General features: G+C 33.0%; 1 protein-coding gene across 1 annotated transcript in view; it reads left to right on the forward strand.

Moving 5' to 3' along the window:
* The window catches only part of LOC144443302 (sodium/calcium exchanger 1-like), an 81,638-nt gene that overhangs the window by 50,991 nt on the left and 18,112 nt on the right, over nucleotides 1-12,535 (forward strand). The window contains exons 6-7 of the mRNA XM_078132741.1: nucleotides 6,787-6,944; nucleotides 7,410-7,506. Of these exons, the coding sequence (XP_077988867.1) occupies nucleotides 6,787-6,944; nucleotides 7,410-7,506 (255 nt within the window). The remainder of the gene's footprint in view (nucleotides 1-6,786; nucleotides 6,945-7,409; nucleotides 7,507-12,535) is intronic.

Genomic DNA, 12,535 nt, shown 5'->3' on the forward strand with positions numbered 1-12,535 from the left:
AACAAGACCTTGTTATCAAACACTTCATTGATAGTTTGCAAAGAGCTTTATCAGGGTCTACGTAAAGATCTTTATTGATTTAGGAGATGTGCCAACCATTAATAATGGTAAAAGAATACTTGAATAAGTAGTAGGTTGAAGTGAAAGGAATAGACATCATTATTTGTTGCTTATATAACCACCTCTAAATCTTCCTAATCACAGATTTTCAGTAAATAAGCCTGCAGATATGAATAAATTCGTAGGACAAACACCAAAACACTTTCTTAATCTGCAGTTGATTGAAAATACTCCAGAGAATACATGACATCCGTTTCAGAATTCTCAGACGACCTATTTTATTCCTGACAAAGATTGCAGTCTTGATTTTTAAGAATAAAGTAGAACACTATAAAAGGGCGAAAAGTATAGTATATGTGGAAACAAGGACTTGTATAGGGGCACAATACAACCTAAGCAACAAAGGGAAACTGTATACAGTTATGACGTCTGTAGTCGTATCAGATTGTCATGTTTATTTCAGGGTAGCTTTAAAAAGCTCCCCCAAACAATGGGTAATACATTAAACTGTTAATACCAAGGTATTGGAAGCAGGCTAATTATAACTTACAGAGAGGATCAGCTACATTTCATGCAGGAATCTGTTTTTACAGAATCTAGGTTAATTAGCCCCAAAAATGTTCAACCCTCAAGGGGGCAGTATTCAAAAAAATCAATGTCTATTGCACCAATGTCTCTAAGTGGTACAGTATGTATAGCTAAAGGAAGATTAAAGTTTAAACTTTGTAACCAATGGATATCTGTCCAAGTAGTCTATGATGAGACCAGCAGCTTTAAAACCACACTAGCTGTAACTTTGATGGTTTCTTCGTAATTTTTGACATTTTCAACTTTTGTTGTTGTAATTATTGAAACATGTATAGAAATGTAATTACAGAGTATTAAATCAAACCCCATCAGTATTCCACAAATTCATAATTTATTGTCAAACAATTTATTATCCATACTTATACTTGTTTACATATGGACATCAAGTCAGACTGAGTGTACACATGTAACATTAACAACTTAGTAATCAGCTATAAGAATGAGTAAACCACTTTTATCAGAAATTTGATGTATTTTTCAACAGACTAAAAATAATGAAACATCTTAGCTAAAGTTAGAACATTTAATAATCCATGCACAACATCTTAGCTAAAGTTAGAATATTTTATCAAAGAGATAGCCCTATAGCATTAAAGTCAGTCATGTTAAATTTCCATAATCTCTAGAGACGCAATATAATGAATGTTGGGAGTGAGTGTAAGTTGTTAGGCTAGTTGAAATTCTAGTCAATGGATGTAATAACTCCATTATGTATACAGCAGGTGTATATAGAAAGACATGAAATATTTATTATCATGACCAAACTAAAATATGCATTTATGTCAACAATATTAGAAGTCAGTGGTTTAGAATAAGCTTGTTCACCAATTATTGTTTGTGTTACTGTGCATTGTACAGTTTCATTTGTAGTACTGTTTAATAGAGTCTGAATGACTTGCAAGTTATTTGTCAAAAACCATCAAACATTTTACTAGTATATCATGTTTGGTGAAAACAAAACATAGAAATTAGACTGTTTTAGTGTCAGGTTAACTTGTTCAAAAAAATCTCTCAAAAATATCAAAAGTATGTTGACTTTGCCGTGTAAATATTTTGTACAAGAAATCTTTTAATGAAATTAGGGTTACAATCATCTTATTTTGAAAGAAAAAAAGATAAAATAAGGTATGTTTCTTATTTTCATGTGTTTGTAGTCAGCCATATTTAGTTTTTTACCCTACAGTGAATTATTAATCTTGCCCTTTAAGTCTGTCAGCTTTAAGTTTACTTGCATACTCAAATCTTTGTGTCAGAGACAGGCTATCTATTATATGTTGTCTAAAAAACATGGAGGGTCAAACTAAATAATTAGATATATGGATCAAAATATACATAACACAATAACTCAAAATCAGGTGTGCCAGAACAGATGTTTGACCTGCAGGCTACACAACAGATTTTCTTTTGAAAGTTGAACCATATTGAAAGTTTCTGCGTGTTCTTCCTACAATCTGATCAACTTGAGATCTGTTGACTAGGCAGTCAGAATCCCAGGAGAAGTTAATAGTGTGTCTTTTAAGAATTTGTGTGTTTTCAGTTATCAAATTGTATCCTTTGGGAATAGGGATAAGATGAAAAAGCTCTGTTTGCCCAGATTTGCAGCTTATCAGCTGTTCCCTTGCGTTGTGTTCATATGATAGCTGCCGCTGGGCAGGCTTCTATCACATTTTATAATCTCAGTGTTACATACAGAGGGGTCAAACTGCAGTCGTTTCACAGACAAGTGCATGCATGTAAAAACAAATCCACGAATAAATCTTTGAGATGAGTTGAACCTCTAGAGACAAAACACAATGAAAAGTGACTATTATTCATGTTATCATTTGCTTATTGTGTACATTTTTAAAGTGAGTTATTTGTGTTTTCTTAAGATTCATTAGATTTGACAACAGTGCCAACAAGTAGTCTATAATGTTTACTCCAATAAAAGTAGTGACAGTCATTTGCAGTGATTAGATTTAAATGAGAAAAGAAAGATGGGAAGGAAAAGTAGAGTGTGATTGTTTTTTGATTATTTTTTTTTTTACTGTTTAATACCTTTATAAGGGGGAGGATAAAAGTCTGATCATTATCAGAATTACTAGCTAGCTGGCAGTATTGATGTGTCTTAGTAACATAAATATTGTGTTGTATCAAAATCAGTTGAGAATTCTGATAATAGATATTGACGTAGTGTTTGAGCTCGTTTGGTTATGATAAGAGATTGGCTTTCACTTGTACAGATTCTATCAAACATCAAACTATGCTAAGTAATGAAAATTTTCTTAGAAGCAAATCCCAAATTTTCAAAATACATATAAGGCAAAAATGTCCAATATATTATGTAAATAGTTATTCAAAGCCAAATTACGATAGGTCTTTCATATCTACCCTTCTACAAATACAATGACAGTTTCATATAGCTATTAAAATAGTTCACTTTTAAAGTGACTATGGATGAGGAGTGGCTATTTATTTTGGATTTTTAATTTAAAAACCAATTTTATTATGGCTTCCTTGTTGAAAAATCAATGTGAAACAACATTGACCAAGTCTGTGTTTGTTATTCATTACATTGCAAAAAGCTAATAAAAATTGTGTAAAATTTTTTTTTATTGTACGTACAATAACAAATATTTTAGAAATTTATTATGATTTTGCAATTTATTGAGTTACAAACATAGACTTAGTCAATGTTGTTTCACATTGATTTTTCAAGTAGGAAGCCATGATAAAATTGTTGTATACATTAAAAATCTATATCCAATCCTCATTCATATGGCCACTTTAATTTAAAGGACCAGTCTGAAGTAGGCTTAATATTTAGATATTTAAAATTTACATTGTCTAGCAGAGCTATTGAAACAGTTTGTCTATAACAAAAGAATGATCTAATGTTAACCTTAATGGCTCAACTTATAAGATAACACTAACGTGAGAACCTGGGATTGAATTGTGGGCCTTTAAAATAAATTGGAACTGGGATTACGTAGTGTATATTATAATTTGTGACACTCCAAATACTATTACTTAGTAAGGATGTATTAAAATGAGGGTAGTTTTAAGTCTTTCCAAGTTGCCATGTGCACAAGTCAGTGAAAATACCAATTCACAAGTTAGCTGTTTATAGCATTGTGCTACCGGCAGAGTATTGAAATTAAGGGTGTTTTTTTGCCCCAAGACATTGGTCTATCACGTTCCAGCCCATGCCCCAGGTGACCACTTAGGTGACGTTGTTAGCAATTGTTTTAAAGAAAATAAAACGCAAACACTCCAAAAGATTGATCTAAGTACAGATGTAAATGTTGACTACTGGTATTTACAACTCTTTTTATTATCGTTTCGTCACCAAGGTGTTTTTATTGTCTTTGTGTGTGTGGTCATGAATTTGTTTGCTAGAATTGAAAAGTAAATAATAAGTACTTTTGATAAACAGAATCTAGAAACTGGCAAACAAACTGACAGGCAGATAGACAGATCCCAGTGTCAGACAGACAGAGAGACAGTCAGTCAGTCGGAAAGACAGATGCAGTCAGACAAATAGCCAGACAGAGACAGAGACAGACAGACACCCCACAGTCAGTCACACAGACAGAGAGACTGTCAGAAAGACAGAGGCAGTCAGTCAGAAAGACATATAGACAGACAGACAGAGGGAGAGTCTGAAAGACAGATGTGGCCAGACAAAAAGACAGAGACTGTAGAGAGACAGTCACCCCACAGTCAGTCCCACAGAAAGACAGAGGCACTCAGAAAGACAGATGCAGTGAGACAGACAGACAGACAGACAGACAGACAGACAGACAGACAGACAGACAGACAAACAGACAAATAGATAGACAGACAGACAGTCAGAAAGACAGATTGGCCAGACAAATAGACAGAGAGACAGACAGTCAGAAAGAAAGACAATTATATATTATTACCAAGAGTCAGTAAGATAGATAGACAAACAGTAAGTCAGACCCAGATCAAGTCAGACCAACATATCAAGTCAAACCCAGAGACAGGCAGGCAGGCAGACAGACAGACAGGCAGACAGGCAGACAGACAGGTAGGCAGACAGACAGACAGACAGACAGACAAACAGACAAGCAGAATACGGCATTCAATAACAGAACAAATCAAATTATGTCTAAAATATTGACATGATGCAGTGATGATACTTATAATGGTTGCCATGGCAGCTAGTGTTTTTGCATTTATGAAAAGTTAAATACATGTACCTTTTGGCTTTTGAAATCAACTTACTAAATATTACGTGATAATCATACTTCTTTTAAGGAGATATTTCCATCAACGTTTTTGATATTTAATTGTCCTTTGTGTGTGTGTGTGTGTGTGTGTGTGTGTGTGTGTGTGTGTGTGTGTGTGTGTGTGTGTGTGTGTGAGTGCACACATTCAATGTCCCATATACATAAAAGATGAAATAAGTAGTTTAATATATTTTGTCACTTTTGTATTACAAACTTGCATACAATTATACAGTGTAAATTTAGCTCGGTAAGTTCCTATTTTTTGGCGTGTAGACTCAGAAATCATGTGCACATATAACCTTTGATTGAATTGTGTTTTTCATCTATTAATCCATCTTGAGTTCTTCTTTTGAGTTTTTGGGGTTATTTCTTTTTTAACCTATTTTTGGTCACTACCTCATTTTTCTCTTTGTATTGTGTACTTTTTTTTCTCACTGGAAATAAAACTTTCCAAAATTGATAAGATCACTTATATGCACACTGTGTAGCACTGATATATGTCATAGACATACATGCAATCACATATTTACGATAGAGAAATCGCGAAATCTCTATATGAACAATAACTTTCTGTATCTCGTCCCACCTGCACACTCTGCTCAAATATCATCAAGTATATATCAATCCTCTTTGTGGTACGACATTGACTTTTTTGGTAAAATTATAACCAAATAACAAGTAATTTTCAATAATAGTATTTCACGGGATGTATTACAATACCTTGACAGCCCAAATAGGAGTTATGCAGACCTTAATAGTATGGCCCCTCTAACACTTATGACTTGAAGAACCTGCCAGAATTTCATATTTTGTAGAGAAAAACTGTATTGCACAATTCACTCTAAACAGGCACAAGGCAGATTCATGAATTCTTAGCAAAAACATCGGTTTGTTTATGATAATTGATATAAATAAGTCTAGATTTGAGATTCCACAATTTTGTACTAATACAGCAAATATATGTTATTGAGTTCATTCAGCTTATTTTAAGCAGTTCTTTTTTTCGTTGAAATTATTGATAAGAATATAATAAGATGAGATTTCTACTATCAAAAGTTGTACAAACAAAAAGTAATTTATTTTTATGAATCTAATATAATCCAATTACTCACATAAATACTGTTTTTAAAGAATAGATTTTTAAAGAATATAATTTTGATTTTGAATAATTCAGTTAATGTTGAAACTGATGGAAATAGTCTGTTGCTTCAAGATAGTGAGCATAGGTTGAAACTGACAGAAAATGTTAGCAAATTTAAAACAAACTTTTTCCACCCTAAAATAAATTTTCTTAATACTTGCAATCAAAATTTGTTACTTTCAGGTAGTTTCTTAGTTTGTTACATTGAGATAAAGTTTCTTAATACTTCAAAATAAAGTTTGGTTCTTTAAAATAAAGTTTCCTACTTTGAGATAGTGTTCTGTGATACTGCGAAAACAAGTTTCATTCTTTGAAATAAAGTTTCTTCAAAGTTTTTGTTTCTTAATACTTCAAAAACAAAGTTTGGTTCTTTAAAATAAAGTTTCTTACTTTGAGCTAAAGTTTAAAGCATTTTCTTAATATTTCAAACCAAAGTTTCTTACTTTGAGCTAAAGTTTCTGACTTAAAACATTTTCTTAATATTTCAAACCAAAGTTTCTTACTTTGAGATAAAGTTTGTTACTTCAAACATTTTCTTAATATTTCAAACCAAAGTTTCTTACTTTGAGATAAAGTTTCTGACTTAAAACATTTTCTTAATACTGCAAAATAAAGTTTCTTACTTTAAAAATTTTCTTCAAAACAAAATTTTACTGCAAGGCAATGATGAAGATAGAGGTTGGCCATTAATATGTTCAGTCAGAATTCCAGGTATGTTATCCTAGGCATGTGTAACTGATTTTATTTTTACAATATCTGTAGATTCCGTCATGCGGCAGTGAGATCAATGCTGGGAGGAAAGAAGAAATCTCTACCACCCTTAAATCAGAAGTCCACTGGACCACCAAGAATGGCTGCGTTGGTTGATAAAGTACGTGCTATGCAAAATGCAAATGCTGACCTGCCACCTGCTAGTGATGGTAAGTTGTTTAGTGACTTGATGGGTGTATGATTGGGTTCAATAAAAAAACGGATAAATGACGGAATGGTGGGATGAATAAATGGATGTATGGATGAATGAAAAGGTAAAGGAATGGATGGATGGATGGATGGATGGATGGATGGATGGATGGATGGATGGTTGGCCGAAAGACATTGATTGGAAATGAAAACAAATTGTCGACCTAATGTTGGTGAGTCCATTGATCAATTACTACTGTCGGTAGTATTGACAGTATAAATGAATGAAAAGTAAATTATTGCTTGCCTTAGGGAGTCCACAAATGAATTATTGTCAGTGTTAGGGAGTCTGCAAGTGAATTATTGCTGTTCCTAGGGAGTTGGCAGTATTGTACTGATAATGCCTAAAATTCACATGGCTGTGAGTGATTTAGAAATGTTATGACAATGTAGAATTTATCACACTTTTCATGTCTTGTTTTCAGATTTGTGTGGAAAATTCACATTTGCATCCCCAAGTTATTCTGTGTTTGAAAGTGCAGGAACTTTGGATATTGATGTGTTATTCCATCGCAGAAAGCCGTAAGTACATCTGATTAAAAATCCAATTATGGTTTAGTCTAGTGCTAAGTTCCTTCATCAAATCTTGGGTTAGAGATGATTCGATACAACATTAATTGGTATCCAGATTAATTATGGTTTGCCAATACCCTGCAAGACTGAGAATTTGCCTCCATACCCTACCTTACCCTACCCCATCCCACTCCCCTTCCCTCAATGAAATCACTGTAAACTCACAGACAGTACATGCTGTATACTTTGTTTAAAGTGGCCATATGGATGAGAATTTGGTATTTATTTTGGATTTTTATTTGATGAAACATCTTCCCCATGTTTTTCTACATGAAAAAATAATGTGAAATAACATAGACCAAGTCCATGTTCATAACTCAATACATTGCAAAAAGATGAACAAAGTGCAAAAACTTTGTTATTGTACGTACAATAACAAACATTTTACACATTGTTTAATGTTTTGCCGTTTATTGAGATGTGAACATGGACTTGGTATATGTTATTTCACATTATTTTTTCATGCAGAAAAACATGGGGAAGATGTTTTATCATTTAAAAATCCAAAATAAATACCAAATTCTCATCCATATGGCCACTTTAATCAACTGAACATTTCTTTTATGGAGTAGCTCTTCATGAGCCATCCATGGATATGTCATTCTGATTGGTCAAACTATCCGAATACAGTGACTATACATAAATAACCAGGTGTCAAATAGACCAGGTGCAGTCTATCAATATGTTAATTACCATCTCTGCCACCTTATTATTTGATGCTACATGAAGATGTTTCCCTCATAATTTAAATGTCAAGCTTATGAAATCAAATGTTTACCATGACAACTGAATGAATTGATGAATAAAAGACAGATAAAGAAGACTCGATAACTGAAAAATGACATTGATGTTTTTAAAACTATTTAGAATTTAAAATGTCACAAATGATTATAGTTTTTTATCGTGTAGTTTACTGTTTCATCCACTATTTATTGAAAAAATATGTTCAAATGTTTTATGGATCTGTATTTTATTACAAAAAGTGAAATGAAATGATAAAGACATCAGACACTATAAAATATGAAACGGAACTATATCTTTCATCAACAGACATGTGATCACATCAAAACCAGACATATACTGATATCCATTTTACAGTATTATTATTTCAGAGATGCCAAAAGTAGAAAATCTCTGACAAGTTTGTCACAAAGAGCTGATCATTTTCCCATGTGTATGATGTCACTTAAGCCTGTCAAGTGTTCATAATTTAATTTTACATTTGTAAGTTGTTACATAATGTTGCCATGAAAATTGAAACAGAATGACGTCAATGTCCTGAAGTAGATTTGAGGAAATTTCTTCTAGTCCATATGACATACTATATCTTTAATTTAGAATTTCACAGTCAATTATTGAATTTCCTTCATTATTCAAGGTGTTGGTGTCTATGACCTTATTTGGAAGTCATGTGATTAATTTGAATATCATAGGGAGGTCATATGAGTTTAAAGAAAGCATATATAGGGAGACATATATTATCATAAAGTTGAATCCTATATCATAATTAGATATAGAAGCTGGCAATTCTTTCTGACAACCTGTTAAGATGTTTTCAAATCTGTCTGGATTACAAATTGCAAAAGTATAAACTTTAATCAGTCTGGCTGCATTTTAGAAAAATTAAATCCAGGGACTGCACCAAATTTGCAATTTTATTCCTCCAGGTACAATATTAGTGTTTATAGTAGAATGTTTGGTTTCAGCGATTTTCAGAGAGAATTGAAAGACATAGACATGAAGACATGCATTGTATGAATTTATGACAGAGTTATTGATTTACATGCAAACTTGTTTTAGAAGACAAAATTAAAAACTAGGATAACAGCATGAACAATATAAACAAAATAAAACAAATTAAAGATAAAAAATCACCCCAAAACACAAAATAAATTAATCATATATTGGTAAATTTACTATTCTATACAAAGATAAAGGCATGGTATAAATTTGTATCAAAAAATGAATTTGTGAAGTTACCCATGTGATAAAGCAGCATTAATATTGGCTCTGTAAACTGCAGGTTCCTTTACTGTGTCGTCCAAAAAATGAGTCTGATGTGCAAACATGAGCAGAAGAGACAATAGAGAAATTTGTCAGGAGTAAACATTGGTTGACTATACCTTGATAAGTCCCTTATAGTGAGTCATTGAAACATTAGGATCGGCCAATGTCCCTGTGAAGTCATTGAAACAAGGATCGGTCAATGTCCCTGTGAAGTCATTGAAACATGGATCGATCAATGTCCCTTATAGCGGAGTCATTGAAACAAGGATCGGTCAATGTCCCTGTGAAGTCATTGAAACATGGATCGATCAATGTCCCTTATAGCGGAGTCATTGAAACAAGGATCGGTCAATGTCCCTTATAGCGGAGTCATTGAAACAAGGATCGGTCAATGTCCCTTAGTAGCGGAGTCATTGAAACAAGGATCGGTCAATGTCCCTGTGAAGTCATTGAAGCAAGTAGAATTAGTGGCCCGGTGAATGTCCCTTATAGTGGAGTCATTGAAACAAAGAGAGTTAGTGGACCCGGTCAATGTCCCTGTGGAGTTATTAAAACAAGGAGAATTAGTGGACCGGTCAATGTCCCTGTGGAGTTATTAAAACAAGGAGAATTAGTGGACCTGGTCAATGTCCCTGTGGAGTCATTGAAACAAGGAGAATAAGTGAACCGGTCAATGTCCTTGTGAAGTCATTGAAACAAGGAGAATTAGTGGACCGGTCAATGTCCCTGTGGAGTTATTGAAACAAGGAGAATTAGTGGACCGGTCAATGTCCCTGTGGAGTCATTGAAACAAGGAGAATTTGTGGACCAGTCAATGTCCCTGTGGAGTTATTGAAACAAGGAGAATTAATCATTCTCAACAGAAGAATTATATTATCATTATTACCATCAGATATTACATTTAAAACTAATGATGAAAATTGTCCCAACTTATTAACTTTCTACTGTTGATGTTGTTAGATCTCCCAATTGAAGCCTTTCATGTTGACAGACATTTGTACTGCATTGAGTTTGTATGAATGAATGTATTATTGCTTGTCAGTGCTAAAACAGACATGACTGAATGTTTAGTTTTATCATTCTATAAACTCCTCACTACTCTTTACAGGTAACTATTTATTTATGTAAGAATTTCATTATGTTCTTTAATATGCATTGAAGGCTGTTTGCTGTCAGACAAAAGTCTTGCGTGAGATATACATTCTACTTAATTCAAAGGAATTATTAAAGAAAGTAGAACACAATGCCATAGAGAATGAAATCAAAATAAGCATGCCAATTAAATATATAAATTACCAAATTTATGATGTCAGAAATGACATTTCAATGGTTTCTCCAGCACACTGATGAGAACGTCTCTAAAAACTACCCAGGGCATATACCACATCATAAATTTACCTGTACTAGTTCTCAAGTAGTAACTGCACATGTTGACTGAGTGGTTTAGTTACCAACTATAATTACCCAGAATGCATACTTCTTTCATTTAAACTTAGCACAATGGTAAGCCTGTTCCAATATGGCTGAGCTAATGGAAGGAGAGAGAAACCTTAGGGGATATTATTGGAAACTGCATGTATTCACTCCAATTTCCATCGATTGATAGTTCCATTTCCTTGTGTTTCTTTGTCATTTCTTCAATTTGGATTCAAAAATGATCCATGGACATGTAATGTTTTATTTTTTTATCTCTTATTTTTTTCAATTTCAAGAACTACGATAGTTTCACCATAATATTATGTCTGGTATATCATTCCAGTGTCAATAGTTGACATGAAATGGTCATCATTAGTCAGAACAAGTGAACAAATAGAATAAATATAATATTACATTTTTCTGTCTACTTCTCTCATCATTTTGCACATGGTCATTCACCTGTTTGACAAAATGTGACATCATTTCTCACTGTAGTTCTACATAGTGGTTGTGACGATAATTAGTGGTGTTGGCCGGCTTGATGAGATCTTGATACGATCTACAGTAATTAATTCTAATTATACATCATGTAGGAAATAATGATATGGATAATTGAATTGATGAGAAATTTACATTAAATAAGAATTAAGGTGTGCAGATAATTTCATTTTATGAGGTGTTACACATATTAAAGGTACTATCTAAACATAATCTGATAAAATATAAACAATTTAATTACAACAAATTTGAAGGAAATTCGATCTTACTGTTTGTCATTGTCAGTGTTATTTATGACATCTTTGAAGAGGAGCACAACTCCAGGAAATATAGACATTTTCATAAAATATGGGTTCTAGAGAGTCATTTCATGATTTTACATCATTCTGTCAATTTCTTTTAACCATAGCAGTTATAGCGTCAATACATTTCCCCTACCATGTTGATTTATTTCAATGCAACCATATAGGGGATAATAGTTTTTATGGCCCCAATGAGTTTTGCTGACTGAGGTTCTAAGGAGTAGAGCTCAACTTTAGGAAGGCCCGTATTTAAGTCATACGGTACCACCAATGTCCACAAAACCCATATCTGGGCAGCACATGTGTTATCATGTATCGTATGTGTACATAGTGGCATAGAAACATCATTTAAATCATATAACCACATTAATTAATACTGAAACATTGTTTTATGTTCAAAAACATAAAGACATTGAGAAAAATACAAAACTGTCGAGTCACTAAATGAACAAATATCGATGAGTGCATGTGACCACTTACCATATTTGGGCAAAGTGTACCAGGGTGTGATATTGAAAATTATTGCGCTGGTTTAATTCAAATAAGAGGCTAGTCAGACTTAGGATTATTGTGAGGTGAGATAAATACTTAGTTGGTAGTAAAATTTGATTACTGTATGTGAACTAATAATCCCAATTTATAACATAACATAATCCCCATGTCTCTCTTTAACTTTAAGATAAACTTCATCCCATCACCAGTAACTTTGAATTCTGAATTGCTCCTTTCAGAATAATGAAGTATTTGTTAGTTAT

Source organism: Glandiceps talaboti, chromosome 12 (genome assembly GCF_964340395.1).
Source record: "Glandiceps talaboti chromosome 12, keGlaTala1.1, whole genome shotgun sequence".
NCBI classification, from domain to species: Eukaryota; Metazoa; Hemichordata; class Enteropneusta; family Spengelidae; genus Glandiceps; species Glandiceps talaboti.